The sequence below is a fragment of the Pteropus medius genome, unplaced genomic scaffold (genome assembly GCF_902729225.1).
Source record: "Pteropus medius unplaced genomic scaffold, Ma_sr-lr_union100, whole genome shotgun sequence".
Classification (NCBI taxonomy): Eukaryota; Metazoa; Chordata; class Mammalia; order Chiroptera; family Pteropodidae; genus Pteropus; species Pteropus medius.
Genome location: NW_024346501.1, coordinates 628,659 through 649,641, shown reverse-complemented (window position 1 = coordinate 649,641; position 20,983 = coordinate 628,659). Strand labels below are relative to the sequence as shown.

General features: G+C 43.5%; 1 protein-coding gene across 1 annotated transcript in view; it reads left to right on the top strand.

Annotated features, from left to right (window-relative positions):
• The window catches only part of CSGALNACT1 (chondroitin sulfate N-acetylgalactosaminyltransferase 1), a 43,453-nt gene extending 29,414 nt beyond the window's left edge, over positions 1–14,039 (top strand). The window contains exons 6-8 of the mRNA XM_039875750.1: positions 819–913; positions 8,962–9,043; positions 11,998–14,039. Of these exons, the coding sequence (XP_039731684.1) occupies positions 819–913; positions 8,962–9,043; positions 11,998–12,287 (467 nt within the window). The 3' untranslated portion in view covers positions 12,288–14,039. The remainder of the gene's footprint in view (positions 1–818; positions 914–8,961; positions 9,044–11,997) is intronic.
• The last annotated feature ends 6,944 nt before the right edge of the window (positions 14,040–20,983 follow it).

The window sequence follows — 20,983 nt, the reverse complement described above, 5'->3', positions numbered from 1 at the left end:
AGTGACAAAGAAAAGGAAAATCATCTGGTTTAATTTCTCCTGTGATGTCACAGTGTGGGCCTGTCAGTCATCACAATTCTGGGACTCTTCGTCCCAAGTTCATGTTTATAACCTCTATTCTATTTTCAACTGGGAGGTTGGCTTTGGTGAACATCCACAGGAAAAAGTGTGGTGGGGAGGACATGACATGGAAAAACTTCCTGAAACCAAAGGGAAAAGAGTAGCTGTGAGAAGGTACCAAGGGAGGAAGGGCTTTATGCGGAAATAACCCACAATATGAAAACTATTTTCATAGAATTTGACTCATAGGCAAGACTGATATTCAGCTGATAACCACTGGCATGGGCATGTCAGTTGTTAAAATATTGAAATTCTTCATGTAAATTGATAAAGAGCAATTGCGCTGGTCTCCCTAAGTCTGTGCCTGCTGCCCTAAGTCACCCAGGTCTCTGGCATCCCTTCAGACAGCCCCACGAGCCAGCAAATAAAGGGTTAATGTCCGGTAGAGCAGAGGGCACCAGGACTCTCTTTCACACCCACTCCAATTGGTCTTTGCTTAGTGCCAGAGCCACTGACTGTCAGTATTTTGAATATCACTCCTGTGATAAGAGGTCAGAAATATTAGAGAGTCTGTCCATCTGGTCTACCTGGTACAGAACTTCTAAGATCTATTTTAGACTTGAGTGAAGGGAAAAGGAAGAGTGGATGCAAATATTTGGGATGTTTCAGAGGGCTGAATATAAATGAACAAACCTAATAGTTTTTTTTTTTTTTTTAAGCCTGTTTCTTTAAGGAGATGTTTGTTTTCTGCTTTTCAGGGAAGAAAGTATTTTATCCAGTCCTTTTCAGTCAGTACAATCCTGGCATAATATACGGCCATCACGATGCAGTCCCTCCCTTAGAACAGCAGCTGGTGAGTAATTACTCCGCAGGTGCCTTTGTGTGATTCTGTTTCATGTCTTTCATTATCAGGGGCACCTGACCATGAGTAAAGGTGAGTGGAAATCTGTGGATTGATTCCCACTGTAATTTTTAAGTTTGGCCAGACATTCTGGCCTTTGCTTTCAGTGCCTTGTTGATTAAACTTGTGTGCAGTATTTAAAAGTGGAAAATAAATAGGAACGGTACCTTACAGAAAGGTAATTTCACACCTTCATAGTTTTCTTCTGTGTTTTTTGGAAGCTAGTTTATTGCATTGTGGATGCAGCACATTTTCTCTTTATGATTACAAAATCCTGCAAAGTAAGAAAGATGAGATTTATGTTCCCATTTGACAAATGAAAACCAGAAGTCAGAAAGCAGTGGGTCACTCCGGGGCACACAGCAAGTGAGTTATCAGGGGAGCAGGGACTAGATCCAAGGCCCTTCTCATCATGCCACATGGATAGTGGAACTACACAGCCACCAAGGAGCTCTGTAAGCTGAGATGTCTCTTCGCTAGTGGTGGCAGGTGTTCTGTCCATCAGAGAAGCAGTGCAGGCAACAGGCAGCTGCTGAGAAAAGCCAGAATAGGGTCTCTGTACCACACGTTGGCATGCCCCTCTGCAACTACGTTTCCCATGATTGTTGTCACTCCCCAAGTTGGGCTGTGACCTTTTCCTGCAGAGAGAACAGCTAGGCTCATCTAAAGCCGTGTTCTGGCTCAGGCTGAATCTTAGGGGAGCATCTGACCTGGGGAGTTCTGTTTTTCATTGCTTCTCTCTTCTCTTGAGGCAAAGTCATGTTTCTTCCCACTGAGTACATTGTAGGCTGAGGAAAAGAAATTTGCTGTGTGAATGTAAAGATGCGATAGGACGAAGTCGCTCATTCTTCTGTGCGGTGGGAAAGTAAACAGATTTTCATTGAAAACTTGTGTTTTATGAAATGCTTTTGGAGGACACATTCTGTGTTTAAGCTTCTAGAAGTAGCAAAACCTGTTTCTCCAGCCATATTCTGTGCCCCCTTCCAATTAACCTCTGGCAGTTGATGTAATGATCTGTTCCAGAAAGTTTCAGCTTGGGTTCCTTCAGGTTGGACAAGGTTTATTCCTCACCCATATCTGAGCACAGTTTCACTTGAGACCCAAGCCATACAGTACAGTGGTGATATAGTTTTCTCTTCCCCCAGTGAAATTCTACTACCACAGATATGCTGAATACTTATACATAAACACAGCAAGAGGTTTTCGTTCCCCTAAAACAATCTTTTTCTGCTTTGGGGCAGTATCACCTTCGTTGAGACAGAAAAAGCTTCTTATTTCCTTTCTGTAAGAGTTCTAAGCTTCTAATAGGGTTTGTGGGGGAAATGAGGTACAACATTTATTTTCTTTCAACCAATCAGAATAAAAGTTCCTCTTTTTTTAAATGAAGTACCACTTTACATTTGACATCAAACGTTTTTAATGTTTTGGCTTCAAATTCATAATGAACTTATTTACTTGCAAGGAATTTTGTTCATTTCACAGTTTAAAGTTTTATCCTTTTATTACCATTCCTACAAGGAAGCAGGTACCACAGATACCTAGGGAAGCCACAAGTATGATGCAGTTAAGCCAGTTTCTCAGATCCTCAGAATTACTGGTCGAGCCAGAAACAGAACTCAGATTGCTGTGTCCATAGCTGGAACTTCTGAATTAGCCGGCAACCTTTAACATTTACTTCTAAATATAACTTAGACCTTTCCTAGTCCACGTAAGTCTGATCCTTTGGGGTTCGGTATTTATCCAGAGAAACGCAGCAGTTGTCTCTGAGATGAAGGAATCTCCGTCCAAAAAAAGGAACGTTGATTATGTTCTTGATTATGTTCTTTACTGGATGAACCATTTCTTGAGCACTTGCTGCCTATGGAGAATTAGTCTACATATTAATGGAGGAGTTAGAAGAACTGAAACAGTTTCCCATACTCAGAAATGATTGCAGGATTATTTCACTTATTCTCTTATTTTTCATAGACTTGCCCAAGATCACACAGCCAACTAATAGCAGAGCTCAGGCCAAAACTAGGGTTTCCTTACTCTAGTGCAGTGGAAGTAGATTTGCTTAGGATCTAGATAAGAGCTGAAATGTAAAGGAAATGACTTGACAGAAATTCCAAGGTAAAACGTCAGGCTACAGAAACTAATATACTGGAGATAGAATGTGTATGGGCTGAGAAGTTCTAAACTAAAAAATAATGATTACCGATGGACAAATTAGGAAAGATTTCCTACCAAGAGTTCATTTGGGTTCAGTCTGGAAAGATGTGATGCACATATATTAATACATACTTGATAGCCTTCCCTGGAATGCATCAGTATTAAAGGTGAGGGGAGAACATAGATCCATGATGTAGCTGTAACTGAAGTTACTTACGTATGCAAACAAAAGACAGCATTTCCAACAGGCTGCAAACATGGCCTCATGTTTATTACCTCTGGCTATCGCCACTGTTGTTTGATAATATTTTGCCTGCAGACAAAAGCAAGAAACCAAACTTATGATTTTTTTGCGTGTGTTCAGACTACTTGTTTCTTTACTTGAGTACAGACCATTGGTAATAAGTAGTAAGTGAAATCGTGGGATTTTATGCTATTATTAATTTTTTGAGTTTTAAACCAGACATAAAACTTGTGGATGCTTTAATGTAGAAACAGCTCTCTAAGAAAGGAATGACTCTAATTTCACTAATTATTAACTTCAGACATTCCACTTTTCTGCTTCTAGTCTTGTCGGTTCGTGCCGGGGCCTTGGCAGGAGCCTCTTAGCACTTCTTTCTTTAGCTTCTTTCCCTTCCCTATACTTCAGTCTTTCCTTTATCCTCGGCCAGAGATACATTTCCAAAATGCAGATTGATTCCTTTGAAAAAATCTTTTATGGCATAAAGGCAGTGGTGTGCTGGTAAATGTTTGACAACCCATTCTCTGAAAGGGGCGGGGCCCTGATCCATAGTGTTTGCCATTTTCTGTAGTGTCAGTCGCCTGGTGTGTTTCAGGCTCCTGATTTGCTGTCGCTGACAGCGTTAGGAAGTGCCTTGCACAGTCCTGCTGAACTGGGCCTGGCCGGCTCCAGCACAACTCTGCAACCTTGATTCCTTGTTGAGATTAACTGCCCTCCACGGACTGACTCTAAAACTGATTACAGAGAGAATGTTTGCAAACCCCGGCGCCTGGCACATGATGCCAACTCAGTGGATACCCAAGCCAGCCTCTCTGCCAAGCAAGCACCCTGCCCAGTGTCTCCTCATCTCCTTCCACCTCAGGGCTATCTCCTCACCATTTCTACCGCCCGAAGTGGCCAGTATCTCAGTCTGCCATGCGTCCACCTGTCATTTAAATTTGATGACTTTGTGCCACTTTGTTCAGTGTGCGAATGGTGTATAGGCTCCTGCCCTCATGCTCTCTCTGATTAAACCCTTCCCTTTCTACTGCCTCCAAAAAGTGTTTTACCACTAACCTGAATTTCCTTTAATTTATAAAAATTGCTGACTGGACATAATCCATCCTTTTATTCTGTTTTTATGTATTCGGGAAGCAGACACTCACTGAGTACCCGAAGTAACATGAATAAATGCCACCCACACAGCCTTTCGTAAGGCAGCACTGTGCCCACGTTATCTCATGTAATACTTGAGAAGGGGAAGAGGCTTTATTCTGCTCATTTCACAGATGAAAAACTGGAAGCTCAGAGGCATAAGTAACTTGCCCAGGCTGCTAAGTGGCGGGGTCAGGAATGCAAGTGCCGCCTGTGTGATAGAGACTGGCCTGAAGATGCCAAGCGGACACATTCTTTGGGCTCAGAGTGCTTCTAGGAGGGTACAGAATCTAGCTTGAGGTTACAGATTTCTAGAACAGAGAGAACTTGGACAATTCCTTGTCCAGCATGATACCCTTCAGAAGACATTTAATTTTTTTAATGCATATACCAATAAAAGACTTTAGAAATATGTGGGTTACTACGAATCTTGAAGGAGGTGACATTTGAGTTTATTCTTAAACCAATTATTTGAAAGCTATGGCTCTAGAATACTTTATTTCTCAAGAAATAGAAACTGTCAAAGAACTGTACCCTTATCACAGGGCACGTGCAGCCTCTGGAATCCTTTGCATTGTGATCCCCGAGCCCTCGGGGCTCAGATAATAAGGAATGGGCAGTGTGGGGTGAGGGAGCACCCAGCCCAGCCACAGAAGCCCCAAAGCTCAGTGTCTCTGCCGCTCATGGACAGGGCTGGCTACATACCTGGCATGGCCCGCCCAGTGCACAATGAAAACACAGGGCACTTGTTCAAAACTTATTAAGAATTTCAAGATGGCAATAGCAGAGCCTTAAACTGAGCCTGAAGCCCTCTCAGCGTGGGGCCTGTGGACTGCGTGGTTTGCATACATACCACTGTTGTTTCTCGTGAATGTGAGGCTGCTCAGACATGACGTTGATTCTTGGGAGACTGTCTCTTTGATTTAGGGGAAATACTTTGCCTGGGTATTTTATTTTAGGGCCCAGATTCCTTCACAGGCAGTTGGCCAAGTCAGCACCATTAAACCAGACAGGCGCTGCCTGCCTCACAACACCCAGGATGACCACTTTCCCATGTCTTTAGGGAGAGACACTGATTCATGCTTTGTGTTTTGGTCCTAATAGAAAATATTCAACCCTGTCACATGAATCGCCTGCAGAGCTGCGGGTCTGGAAACTTCCTGTAGGAGAGTAGTCCTGACAAGTGTCCTTTTGTGGTGTGTCTGTGCCCTGCAGTGTCCCGCTGAGGTCTAAGGTAGGGAGAGAAAGGGTGCTATGGAGAGTCGGGAGGAGGCCAGCCCCTGAAAGACATTTTTAAAAACAAGATAGCACTGGAAAACAGATCAGTGAATTCAGGACTCCCAGAAGGAGGAGACATTTTCCTTTTAAAGTCTAATCTTTATCTTAGGGTTTCTTCCTCCTCTAGACATCATTGGTGTGTGTCTTGTCAAAGCTCAAACAGAACAGCGGAGCTCCTTATGCTTGGACAAGGTCATAAGAAATTAAGCCTTTTGCTTAGCCTCCAGGAAGGTGAGAGTATATTTGTCTGCCACATAATTCGGAGAGTTTTCCCACTGGAATTCCTAGGCCTTCGCTGAACCATTTGCTGACAAGAATTCCCTACTTGAACCATGTCTGTTTCCACTGGCTTGATGCTGTCTCTGCCCTAGGATTGGCTGCTCCTCATTTGTTCACTGGAGAAGTACAGTAGGTCCTCAAATAACATTGTTTTGTTCAACATCGCTTTGTTATAATGTTGATGAGATGCCATAGGAACTCAAATCTTGTTTATGTCAATTAGCCTATGGTAAAATTGGTTTGTTATACATCGTTTTTCTTAAAGTCACAGACCTGTTGCTAATGTTACGTGAGGACTTACTGTATTTATTGAGTGCTCATGTGCTGAACAGTGACCTGGGTGCTGGAGACAGAGGAACAGAGCTGAAAGGATAATTTCAGAGAGCTTGGTTTATAGAGAAAATAAACCAGGTGACGGTGGGGAGGGAAGGGCCAAGATGGCGGCTGTGAGCAGTGACATTGGAGCAGAGCCTGGTAGTGAGTTGGGAAAGGATGACCCAGGCAAGGGGGACGGCAAGTGTCTAGGTGCGGAGACCTGTGAGCCTGGTGAGTTCGAGTGAGGGATAGAATATCAGGTCTTTATGTAAGGGGCACACGAGATGGGAGAGGCAGGCAGGGGCCCGGTCACCTGGGGCCTTTGCAGGCTAGAGGTTCCCTCGTGGCATTTATTCTAATTACTTTGGGGAAAATGCAGTTAAAACCATTGCAGTGCTTTAAATGGGAACGTGCTGTGACCTCTTGTACACTTGACAGCACTCACTCCCAGGGAGGCTGCTTGTTGAGAGCGCCACTCCAGTTAGTGACTCGGCACAGCTGGGGGTGGTAGAACCTCTAATAACTGAACCCTAATAAGTGCTCTTCATCTCATCCTGATATTCTTTGCTGTGGGCATGACAAACAGTTCCCACCAAGGGCTAAATTTCAATGAGCTCTTCAGATAGTGGCTTTTTGTGGCTTGCCAACTTTAAAGCCAACATTAATAAGTGTTTATATAGCTCGTTCTCTAGATCACAAATCAGTTTGTTTCTGTCACACTGTCCCGAGCTGAGGGTCACTCTTTGCTCGGTCTTGCCAGGCACTCCATTCACTCATCCCAGTCCTGGCATGGCTGCCTCTTCAATCCCCCTTGTCTTTCTTCCCAAGCCCTGACCCATTGTTTTTTCCTGTTTGGAGCTTTCTCTTTTAGATTCCACATATACCTCAGCCAAATATTTGAAGTTTTGGATACTGACACTTATCATTTTACCCAGAAGCTCAGAGGACTTCTCTGTGTCCTGGCCAACAGAAAGGATACTAAGCCATTGGCTGCAACGGAAACAGTGTACCTGGTATGACAGGGATGAAACAGAAACCATTTTTAAAAATGACTCAGTTTGGAGATTTTTCCAGACTTTCCTGCCCTGAAAAATCTTTCCAGTTGACAATAATGAAATTGTCTTGTCGCTTGGCAGATGCTGCCTAACAGGCCTTTGTTCTGAAGAATTGGAGAGCATGTGTTGGGGACCGCACCAACTGACTAAACCTCTTTTGGTCTTTATTTTCCTTAGGCAGTCCCGATGCGTGCTCACAGTAGTGCGAGCGGCATTCAGATGTAGGTTATAGTGAAAATAAGATGGTTTCATAGGTTACAGAGAAAAAGAGTTTTTAAGTTCCTCAACCAGGCTGCAAGCCATTTGTCGAGTATAATTTAGCCAATGGTATAGATAAAGGGAAACTTCGGAGAGGGGGAATAGAAGTAATAGGATAAATATTTGGATGTTAGAGCTGGAAGAGAGCTTAAGGATAATTTAGCAAAACTTCCACATTTATTGGAAAGGAAATGGAAGCTTGGAGAAGTCAGGGACCTGCCTGAGGCAAAAAAGCTAGCCAGTGGTCAAGCTGGGACAAGACGCTGGTGCTCCTGCCCACAGAAACTCTTTTTAATTAGCAGTGAACAGCGCCAGATGTCCCAGACAGGAAATGCAAAACTCCGAGTGGACGGGGACCTGCTGCAGCCTCCCCTCCTTCCTTTCATCAAAGCACCTATGTAAACGACAAGAATGAATCATGAAAAAGAACTATTAAAATAGGTCCCAAAACCATTCCCAGAATTACCTCAGCCAAAAACATATAAGCAGTTTTTTTTTAAAAGTCTTTCTGCTTCGGCCAGTATATTGGAAATTTACTTGCAAAGGAAAAGATTGAGCAGGGCCAGGTTTTGCTTTTTAAAGACAGTCACTGCTTGGATGGCCTCTCGGCAGCCCTGCAGCCTGGCAGCACTGAAGATGCTTTTTGGAACAGTTTGGTTTTAAAAGAGCTTCAAGATGAATGGACAGAGTCTTTCTTCGCAACCTGGACTCTTAGTACCCTTTTCCTCAGCAAGCGAGAGTCAGCAGAGCCAGAGTCACAGGCTGAAGTTTCAGGTTTTCCTTTTATTCCCTGAGGGAGTCCTGTTTGTGTGCTCTGCCAGGGCAGCTGAATTCTGAGTTGTTCTCTATCCCTTTTCTCAACTTCCTGAGCCCTTTGCTGGCTCCTTGCCCAGGCCTGTGAGAGGGGCCGAGGCCTCCAGTTCTCGCTGGCACTGGTGTTGGGCCAGACACGTAGGTGGCTTTTCCATGGCACTGCTCAAAAACTTGCTCTCCAGTGTGTGTGTGTGTGTGTGTGTGTGTATGTGTGTGTTTTCATACCTACACCCTAGAAACATTCCAGTCAGAAGTGCCAAAAATCACAAGGGCCCATTTTGGGACGGGTGAGTTGACTATTTCTAACCATCTGAAAGGACTCGAATTCACCTGCATTTCCCACACAGGGTTGCGACTCTCGATCAGTGCTGGGATGGGCTCCCTATTCAACATTGCTCAGGCGAGGCTGTGAATACTCTCTATTTGTTGTTATCCACTCTGTCCTTCCTCTTCAAATGACAATGCTTTCCCTGCAGGTCATAAAGAAGGAAACTGGATTTTGGAGAGACTTTGGATTTGGGATGACATGTCAGTATCGGTCAGACTTCATAAATATAGGTAAGACACGTGGACTTGCGACAAATCCGCATCTTTACTGCCACCCAGAGGCCAGTGAGTGGCCATGCAGGAATCGGGTCAGGTTCCAAGGAGTCTGGTGGCAAAGGTGGTGCCACTTCCCAAGAAAAAGATGTTTCTCTTGTCATGGACTTGGGGCTGGACCAAGAGGGGGCTTTGGAGTGTGCGGCACTTCAGCCCCTGTAATCTCCACCAGCACCTCTCATTCGTGCACAGCGTGAGGGAAAACAGCAGCATAAAGGCAGCTTCTACGCAAATCCTCCAAGGCTGCCTTCTCACCTGGTCAGGCTCCTGCACCCTCTCATTTCGAACATCATGGGCTTCCACAATAGGGGGATCCATTAAAAAATAAGGGCAACAAAATAAGGGGAATTTTGGAAAATCATGTACCAGAGAAGATTTAAATTTCTCTCTGCTAAAACTCTGAGAATTCCAGATGTCACTTCAAGCTCTAAGTATACAGTTGCTGTCGCAGACACACGCACACACATGCACGCACGCATGCACACATATATGTACACACAGGCTCTCAGTGCACAGAGAGGAATAGTCCACTGGTTGCAGTTGAAGAGGCTGAGGCTTCAGAGGCAGAGGGACCTCACAGCGGGTGAGGGACATGGTCAGGGTGAGAACAGAGTCGCCTGACCCCTTGGAAATTCCATACCACCTCCTATGGTGCTGCTTATTTGTGGGCATCTGAAGGGAGTAGAACTGTGAATTCTACATGGCTAGCGAATGAATGAACAGGTCAGGAACCCTGACCTGGGGCTCAGGGTTCAGGGTTTGGGGCGGACCCTGAGCCAAGGTGGAGTCAGGGAGGCCCTGCCTCACACGGCACGGAGATTCCCATTCCCACCAGCTCCCTGTGGGTCTCCCAGAATCTGCTCATCGTGTTCTCTCTGGATCGGCTCTCCCTCTGGCCCGAGGCCTAAAGCTTCTCTTTTTAAGACCAGTGAGTCTATCTGAGCAGCCCCAGGTTTTTGTCCAGGGGTGAGGTGGTCTACAGCAGCGGTCCCCAACCTTTTTGGCACCAGGGACTGGTGCTCCTATGAGAATCTAATGCCTGATGATCTGAGGTGGAGCTGAGGCGGTGATGCTAGCGCTGGGGAGCGGCTGCAAATACAAATGAAGCTTCACTTGCTCACTTTCCACTCACCTCCTGCTGTGCAGCCTGGTTCCTAATAGGCCATGGACCCGTACCTGTCCGTGGCCTGGATGTTGGGGACCTCTGGTCTACAGAGACTACAGAACCCTCACAGAAATCACGGGGAAGGAACAACTTGAAGTTAGGTCCAGTAAGAAGCAGCAGAGCACTCAGGATGTTGTTGTGAGTGGCGGGTGCCCTCAGATACAGAGCAGTGAACCACGAGTGTTCTTTGATTCCTCTAAGAGATAATCCTAAATGATTATGTGCAAATCAGATCTCCCAAAATGATATATTTTCTTAAACTTTTTAAAGGAGACTTCCATTTCAAGAAACTGTTTCCTTGCTCTGCGTACAAGAAAAGATTATTTTGTGATGATGGATGTTTATCTAATTTGGGTTTATAGTATATTGTTTTTTTTCTAAAGATAGGGCACAGCTGTAATTGAAAAACGTGGGAATGGTAAGCTGGGAAAGGTGCTCTTCCTCAGTAAGCCATTGCCATAACATTAGAACGAACCTTTGGGTCACATCTATACCCCAGTCATTCTTTGCAATCTTATATTTATCTGCAAGCATCTTACTTGAGCACCTTCTATTTAATAAGTTGTAATGATACCGATGGGAATAATAAACTCGTTATAGCTAACCACGCACTGCCCCTTACACTGTTGTCTCATTCGGTTATGACACCTCCTTCATTTCTGGATAAAGAAATCAAAGCTCAAGAGAGGTAAAACGGCAGCTTGGATGAGAACCAAGACTCAAATTTCAGACCCTTGACTCAGAATGGTACAACTTTCTTTGCCTACACAAGGGGGCCGCAGGTCACTCCGTATACATAGCCCAGGGGTTGGGGGTGTGTAGTTTTCCCTCTGTGAGCTCCCACTTCCGGTCCCAGCAATAACTTCCATCAGAGCAGTGCAGCTTGGGAGCTTCAGGGGACGAAGGAGCTACATAAAGACTCTGAAAAAAAATGTTGAGAGTCATTTCACTGTTTCTTGTAAGGTTTGGACAAATCTTCTAGGTGAGAAAGGAATGATGACCAAAAAAAAAAAAAGGCCAGGTTTTCTTTGGGCTTTAGGTTAAGAAAAGACGTTGAGAGGTGTGTGCATCTCAATTTACAAAGACGAGAGTTAAGGCAACCATTACTCACTTTGTGAAGGAGTCCATGATAAAGTGAAACAAGGTTTTCTGAGCAAAACTTCAGAACTGACTATGAGGCCAGTCCCTTAACATAACTCATTTCACCAGCCTGTGGTAGACTCACAGCTTTTCAGGACCACTTTAGTCTCTGAAAGGAAGAATGCTTTTATGGGATGTGATTTTTTTTCACACTAAGATCCTGTTTTACTCTCTCCTTCTGCATGCCTCTTGTTTATTCCATTTGAAATGGCAGGGGGAGGTCACATTTATATTGAAACACATGAATTTTCATTCGGAGGTTTAAGGTTGAAAAGTTGGGATGCTGTCGTAGCTTTTAGTCTCAGGCTAGGGCTGATCGTTAGCATTGCTGATAGTTCTTGAAAGCAGGCAAATGCTGGGGATTCTGTTTGCAGCCTAGTTATCTCTAGGAGTTAGTGCTGGCTACCACGAAGTTCTCTGTTCGAGAACTCTGAGTTCTCAGACCCGGATAGACACACGTAATTAGGAGTGGTGGTGAAACACATCTCCCTTAAACACGTCTTCTCTTCGTGCAAAGTTCTGTGCTAGTGCAGCTCAGGAAAGAAAGCAAACATAGATCAGGAGATGCGAGCACAGCTTGATTCAGCAGTGTGTTCTCTCCTGACAGGTGGGTTTGATTTGGACATCAAAGGCTGGGGTGGAGAGGACGTGCATCTCTACCGCAAGTATTTGCACAGCAATCTCATAGTGGTGCGGACACCTGTGCGAGGACTCTTCCACCTCTGGCACGAGAAGCGCTGTGTGGACGAGCTGACCCCCGAGCAGTACAAGATGTGCATGCAGTCCAAGGCCATGAACGAGGCCTCCCACGGGCAGCTGGGGATGCTGGTCTTCAGGCATGAGATAGAGGCTCACCTTCGCAAACAGAAACAGAAGACAAGCAGCAAAAAAACATGAACTCCCAGGGATAGATTTGGGGAGATGTTTCATTTTTTTTTCCTTTTGCAATTACCAGACAAGTGGCTGCAATAAGGAAAAGATTTCCATAAAAGATTAAAAAAAAAAAAAAGAATTTGACTGATTAGTAAGAGAGGAGGGAGACAGAGCTTCCAATTTCTGCCTATTTGGCTTTTATGCAACAGGAACTGAAATCTCCCACTTTTGCCTGCAAAAGTAGCCCAAATGCATCCATGCAGTGTCTGACAAAGGCAGAATGATTGTGAGATTATAAGCCTGATAGCTTATAAGGGTTGTTTTGATTGTGTTTGCAGCAAAGTGAATCTATTGTTTTCTATGCTCACTGAAATCTTAATTAAGATCAGTTTTATAGAAGGGTCATTACATGAAAGGCGAGCATATATCACTCCATATGAATGATTATTTCAGTAGGACTCTTGTGTCTAGGAATGCTAAAATATCAGATGGCAGGTGAGGAGACCATGTGAAATTCAAAGATACCCTCATTACAATCCTTGTGAGTATATTAAGCAAAACCAAATGGACTCAAACAGAAAAGAAACCATAACTATTGTGTAATCTGCCCTATAGATTAACCAAAAATAATCTGCTCGTCTTCTGGTTGTAGTTTTAACCATCTCTATTTGTTAATTTTATTTAAAAATGCACTTTTTTTTGCTTATGAGTTGTATTTTGCTTATTTAATGACCAATTTGCAAGCCTTACTAAGAGAGCACAAGTTAGCATACACTTTTATATTTTTTAAGACGATACTTTCAGATGCAGTATGAGAACTTTCAATTCAGAGCATCAGATCGATACTCATATCCGAGGACATGCCAAATGCTGACCCTGTCAAGCACCGAATGCCAAACCTTCATCAAGGTTTGGGGCCACTGATGGATTGAGACATAGATATATTTTACCAAAACTTCATCAAGGTTATGCCAAACCTTCATCGAGGCCGGCACGGTTTGGGGCCACTGATGGATTGAGACATAGATATATTTTACCCGAAGAGTATTTCCGAAGAAGAGCAACTGAAAACTCAACACTGGACGGAAAGAGAAATATACTTTTTACCTTAACAGAAAAAGAAACTCATTCAGACTGGTGGTATCTTGATTTATTCAAAAGTCAGAAAACACATTTGCTCCTCAGAAGAACCAGGGACCACTTTCTTACCTGTTTAAATAAACCAAAGTGTACTATATGAATCAAACAATCTTTTTTCAAAGCAGGGTGCTCTTCCTGGCTTCTGGCTTTCATGAGAAGAATCGCAGAAAAATGAATTTTGTGAAAGATCACTCCATCTGCCGGGGTCTAGTGGGATGGAAGGTTTTGCTACATGTTCACCCACCCCAGTCTAGGAGGAAGTAGCTTGATTATTTTTTAAATTAAGTAGTTCTACTCAGTCACCAAGATGCTTCTGAAAATTGCATTTCATTAAAGTCTCCAACTATTAAAAAAAAATAAATATAGTTAACATTGAGTGGTTTCTACATTCATGAGAAAATTATTTATTTACTAGCCAGTACCAGATGCATGAGCTAATTATCGCTCTGATTACTTATTTTCTGTTTGCCCACAGTCAATTCATTTTTTAAAGGCTTCAAGAACATTCAAGCTGTTGGAGTGTAAAAAAAATGCATTGTATTGATTTGTATAGGTATTCGTAAAATTTAATTAAAACACAGGACATGAATGGAAGATGGCATTGGACAGCTAATAAAATGTGATTTGTGGATATGATTTCTTCCTGGAGTAATAATGCCATGTCTTTAGTTTTTTGAAAATAACTTTTTGTGCATAAATCAGGGTTTCTCGACCTTGGTATTGTGTACATTTTGGACTGGCTTTTTCATTGTCATGGGGGTTGTCCTGTGCACCGTAGGATATTTAGCTGCATCCCTGGCCTCTGCCCACTGGGTGCCAGGAACCTCTCTAACCAGGCTGACAATCGAAATGTCTCCAGTCATTGCTAAGTGTCCCCAGGAGGGCAAAACCACCCCTGGTTGAGGACCACTGGTCTAGAGGGAAAAGAGAACCATAATGATAAACTTGGCCATTAATATAATTTACTTGTCTTTTTAATTAGAAGAAACTAAGAAATGATTTCTAAGGCTTCTTTTGACTCTAATTGTTTCATATTTTCACATTCAGTGTTGATACTTGAGATTCAGGGCACATATCTAGTCTGTCTCTCCACTGGTTCTGATGGATTTGTGGGACTGACCTGCACATTCCTGCCTGTCTCCTCCCTGAGTCAGGAGGACGCATTTCCAACAAGGCCGGTGGCAGCAAGCAACTGTTCTGACCGTAGAGTTAGGCAGGTCTAAGCGTCCCACAGGTGATGCGGTCCCAGGCCATTTGTGCTTGTTCAAATCGCGTATCACAGATGCCTGAAACCATGGTTAAAATTTGGGTTTTAGAAGTAGCTGAAAAGAAGAAGAAACAGCATGATATTAAACTGTTTCTCTCTTTTTAAAGCTTAGTCAGATAAAATAGTTTTATCAAAAGGTAGCAGTTTTATCAAAAGGTAGTACCCTCCACCCTGCACCCCAAATTCCAGCCAGGTGTTAACTACCAGGGATGCAGCTAAATATCCTCTTAAAGCACATGCAAGAGGGGATCTGTCTTAGTTTGGGCTGCTATATCATAAACTGGGTGGTTGATTTCTCGAGGTTCTAGAGATGAGGAAATCCAAGGCCAAGGCTCTGGCAGATCTAGTATCTGGTGAGGGCTGTTCTCCCTGTATCCTCACATGGCTGGGAGCAGACAGAGGGCTACTCTCCTCCTGATCTTAAAATAGCACTCATCCCATCATGGAAGCTCCACTTACATGATGTAATTACCTCTCACAGGCCCCTATCTCCTGATAACATCACATTTGGGCTTCAACATATGAATTTTGTGGGGTTACATTCAGTCCATAGCAGAACCTATCCTCATTCCCTCCCCAAGATGTATATGAAAGAAGGACTGGCGAAGGCCCCACCGAAACATAATCAGGGGCTTGAAATTTAGCCTTAGCTAGCCAAGGAAAGCAGTAATGAACCTGCGGCCTGAAGGACCCAGGCACATTGCATCTTCTGAAGGAAAGATCTTGTCAAGGAAGCACTGAGTCTTAGGCTTGTGGTAGGTCCCTTCCAACTCTCTGCATCCTCTCTATGTTCTTAAATTGCCTAGTAACTAGCCCCAGTCATCTCACTGGAGCTGGGGTCGCTAATATAAACCTCAGTTCTCCAAGTAGCAGCGTGCTGACTCGGCCTTGTGAGAGCCAATTGTTAGCTCCTCTTCCCACTCCTGAATAAGTAATGGCCATGGAGAAGTATTTACACCATGGAAATTGGCAAAGACTACACACCAGGACTCCCCAACTCACCCTCCACCCTGCACCCCAAATTCCAGCCAGGTGTTAACTACCAGCACTCCATTGCCTCTAATCAACATAACCTATTCTTGTGCCCAGTTTTCCCTCTAGTCATCTACTTTCTATTCCCTCCTTTGTAGTCATAAATGTGGCGAATTTGCTTCTCTCCATACATAAGCGATGAGAGAATCAGGCCTAGGAATTTTTGAAAGGTAAACAACTTCACACAGCCTCATTTTTAAGATTTTGCGTGAGCCAAGTAGACATAATGTACAATCCTGAAAAGTAAGAAAATCGTTACCCAGAACCTAATTTTAATAAATTTTGTTTCAAGGAAAATCTTCCAATGTTATCTAAACTTAATATCATGGCTTCTCCAGCCACACCGCTGGGTTCAAATTCTACTTCTTACACTTGCCACCTATATCTTAAACCAGCCACTCAGCGTCTCTGTACCCATTTCCTCATTCAGAGTGATGAATGCAATCATGTCTATAATCATGATTGTTATGAACATTGAGTTAATATGTATGAAGTTCTTGGGACATGTCCAGCACGTGGCAAGTATTTGTGTCCAGCTGTTTTGCAACGCCAGTTCCCCATGGCCAGCACCTTTTGGGAATAATCAGAAGACCATTGTGGGTCACACACTAAAGATCACGAACCATCATGTGCACTGTTTCCTTTATTTCTGTCATTCTGAAAACAATGTCAATCTGAAGAAGGGTTATTAGGAGTGTAAAACAGATAATTTCTCCCTTCAATTCTATGCTCAGTAATTTGGAGCTGATGATTCCACAGGCTGTTGAGAGGCATTAGAGGTTTTTGAAGTAAGGAGCATAACTAGGCACCTTTTGTATGTACATGATGCTAATCTTCCAAGGTAAGTAATATTGTTACTTCCATTTTTCAGGTGCAGAAAACCAAGGCTCGGAAATGGTAAGGCACTCACCCAGAGCTCCAGGCTCACACATCATTTTCCCATCCTTGCCAGCTTCAAAAGGCTTGAAGGTCATGTTGGGTGGAGGGGGCAGGAACTTTGGTCTGGGCCGAGTCCAGAGCCTGTCCTCTTGAACGCTGTTTCCCACTGTTTCTCTACTCTCCAGCCCCACCTGAGGAATCCCCTGACAATGGATGAGCACTTAACATAGTGATTCAGGAACACCGAAGCAAGCTGGCCGCCGCCCGCCAGCTGCTGTGCAATTTTCAGTGGGCTTGGAGCTCTGAAGCCTTGGAAGCTGGTTCTCAGGCAGGATCCCAAGGCATTAGGCTTAAAGACTGCCTTGAGTAGGAGGGGAAACAGGTGGGAATATTTGCTTTTTGAAAAAGATTTGACATTGTTTCTGAGAATTGATAAAGCCCTTGGGCGGTCCCTTAGCTGGGTGGGTGTGTTTTACTCCAACACCCATCAAATAACTGGCAGCTTTGTATGATCTGTGTTCTGATTAGCTTTATATTTGAATTCAAAGCTGTTTCTCCTGGCAGGACTCAATGCTTTGCTCTTGCTGCCAAAATCTATGGGGACTGTGCCAGTTGGTTGGGGGTATTTGAGTGGTGGTTATTTCAACACAGAAAATGTTCTCTCAATCAGCAGAGATGCCTTTCAAAATATCTGCACCACTGATCCTTTACACATGCCCTCTGGAGTACTCAACCCCAGTGCCCTGGGCTGTGTCTGCCTTGTCTGCTCTCCTCAGGGAGGGCATGCAGGTGGCACCCTGGGGAGAGAAGCTGGCGCCGTATTGCCTTAGGGCCGTCTCCATCCACAGTCATTCAGGGGTTCAGGGAGAGCCAGGGCACCTTCAGCAGCCTCCGTCCAGGGCTCATCAAATGTCAGGACTCATCAAATGTCATTTGTCTGGTGTCTGGCTATGCAGGTGGCCTGCGGGCTACGGATAGTCCTCAGGTGGGATATTTGGGGAACTGGACTGACTCTTCATCTACCTAAGAGTCAGACACGTTAGCTTGAAATGCGGGGAATACAGTACTGCTGCCCACTCCCTCGATCTCAGCCATTTCTCATCCCCCACCAGCCCAGGACCCAATCACCCTCCAACTCCAGTGTTTAAAGAACAACAGTAAACATCACATGGTCTGCTAAGATGTGAAACCTCATCTGAAAAGGTTAAGAAAAATAAATAAAAATAGAAAAATAGAAAACAAACAGTAAAAGCCTCAAAGTCAAAGGAAGACTGAAGGAAAAAATATGCATAACTAGTTTTCCTTCTAATTATTAGCCTCAAATGGAGCTGAGTAAAAATTATACCTATAGTATGTGGGGCTGTCAGGAAAGGTAGGGAGTAGCTTGGTTGGAAAGCCTTCCTACGGTTCTGTCACAGCACCGAGAGCACCCCCAAAAGATAAGGTGCTGGCCATGTTTGCTGTTGAGGACATGCAGTGGAAGGCTACTGAGATCTTAACTCAGGTGGTGGGAAGACTTCTTGAAGGAACACCCTTTCAACTGAAGAAAAGTAAAAGCTGATTTAGACTGACGAGGGTTAACAGGGTCTGGCCCACTCCCTGGCAATCTGGCTTAGCATTGGAACTGCCTGATCTATTTGGGAGACAAGGCAGAATTAATCCCAAAGAGGTCTGGGTTTGTAATTATTTTTCTGGTTAAAAAGGGAGCCAAATCTTGGAGTTTTGTGATCAGAAATCCCAGAGCAACTATCATTTTTTCAATGGCTAATTTCGGGGTAAAGACTGGTCACTGCTAATGGGAGTTGTAAAAATCAGGCATTAGAGAATGCTCTTTCCATGCTATTTAAAACACAAACTAAGTGAGCCATTTCTATGCAAGTCAACTGGCTAATACATCGTGTGATCCCTCATTATATCCCTTACTCTTTAAAGTTTCCCTTTCCCTCTTAAAATTCATCCCGGAAACTCTTAACAAATGGGCCATTAGTCTACATAGGCCATCGGTTATATAAGCTGAGTTGGGGGAGCATGGAGTGCCTGGACCCTGGCTTTGCTGGACCATGATTAACTAAGAATAACTACCATTTGTGGAGAGCTTTATATGTCAGGCACTTTACATGTTTTTTTTCTAAGCCTCAGAACCCAACAAGTGACTTCAGTAACTCTTGTTTCAGAGACGAAGCAGCTAAAACTCAGACAAGCTTAGTATTTTCCTTTCCTTTTAAGAGGAGTTCACACAGCTGGTTAATGATGTAACCAGGATCCCAACCTACACCTGCTGGGCTCACTCTCTACTACATCCAGTTACCTCATTACCAAATAATGTGTTTTTACCACAGAATAAAAAGAGGACACTTTGTCATTTAAGCCTCACGATAGTTTTCAATCTGGGGCAGCAGTAGGAAGTCTAAAGATCCCTGCAAAGGGAGACAGGGAAGCATAGCAAGTATACTAGAAATAGAAGGACAGTTGACTTTTGAACAACGTGGGTTTGAGCTGCATGGGTCCACTTATACGTGAATTTTTGTCAATAAATATTGTAAATTTCTTTTCTCATGATGTTCTTAATAACATTTTTATTTTTCTAGCTTTATTATGACCACAGTATATAAAACATATACAAAATATGTATTAATCGACTGTTTATGTCATCAGCAAGGCTTCTACTCAGCACTCAGCTATTAGTAGTTTTGAGGAGAGTCTAAACATGGTTTTTGATGATGTAGGGGATCAGCGCCCCGAACCCTCACGTTATTCAAATGTCAGCTGTACCAAAATCCACACAGGAAGCAGTCAAAGCAGAATTAACACTGCGGAAGATTTAATCTGGGATGTGGAAAGGAAAGAGATGAGAAGTTCTCCTAAAATGCAATGGAAAATGTGGAGAGATGAAAGCAATGAGGATGAGATCACAAAAATGGAAGGCAAAGAAGAGAAGTCTAAGTAGGATTTACAGCTACTCTTGAGGAAGGGAAAACACATTTCAAACAGACGTATTAGTTAAAGATGTAGAAAACGTAGGTCCCCTCCAACCCCCGCTCCCCCAAAAAAGACCTATGCAATGCAGTCTGAATTAAAACGTTTGCCACATTCTTGACAAAAATAAAAGTGAAGAGGCCCCCTGGGGATGCATTCAAGCATATCCTAACAACTATTTTTGTCTTTATGCACCAAATGGTAGGAATCCCACGGTATATGTGTGTGAGGGCCATGACACCTGTTTGGACTCTAGTGCATGAAGAAAGCTACCTCTACAGAAGGTGGCAATTGCAAAAATTTAGGCCATGAATTTTTTCTTTTTCAGACTAAAAACAGATTTCCTGCCACATTAGCACATACCATTACTTTATACCAAGAAGATGGTTTATTCCAAAGCATTAGCTCAAATAGGCAATTTTTCATAGAAATGACCTCGAGATATTTTTAGTGGCCTGCTCGTGCCCCATTTTCACTTTTTCTTCTTTCTCTTGATATTTTTTCTTCTTAATTGTCCCTGTGTTTTCCTTCTTCTTTATAAGGTGTGAACCTACTAACACTTCTCGACATTGCTTAGTGACACTGCTAGTGACACTGAGAGACAAAGTAACTTCCTTGTGCATCCTACTGCAGCAGGGTAAGGCAGGAGACCAGAACCAGGGGATGTACAGGTGACCTGACGTGGGTCTGAAGGGTATGTGAGGGTCTTGCAATAGGGAGGTGGTAGCCAGAGAGTCTGGGATGACTGTAAGCGGAGATTCCAGAATCTTACTGAGGGAGAAAAGAATCAACATGGTCAGGGAGTGGCATTTGCTCAGTCCCAAAGAGGTAGGCAGGTTGGAGTACCTGGGATTGGAGAACATGACATAACATGAGGGGACATCCCCGACCAAGATACCTTGGACAGGCAGGTCATGATGCTGGGCTTGTTAAGGCAACAGAAGGAGGGGAGCACAGCCAAGATTTGGACAGCATCACCTTAGGGTCAGACACAGGGAGACTGAGTCTAATGGAGCTATGATGAGAATTCAGGCCTCTTCAACCCCATTTAGTTGTAATCAGTTTCTGAATTCTGTAAACCATTCTCCTTCTCTAAGAATTTCCAGTATTACTCCTCGCCATCATATCAAACACTGTCAACAACTAATAAGATAAATTAGTACAGAACTCAAATCTGCTTTTCCTTATAATATTAGGTTAATTCAGTCAGGCCATTTCCTGTTTTCTAAATCTTCCTCCAATAGGATGTCACTTAGTGTAGTTATATCTGGATGCAACTGTAGTTATTTTCTCCAAAATAATTGTAGGCAGAGGGTGATGCTGGAATCTTATGTTTTCATAATTACTAGTGACTATAGTGTACTTTTCTATTCATTCCCAAACCTTATTTCAGAGCTAGATGAAAATAATAAAAGTCTTGTAGTTA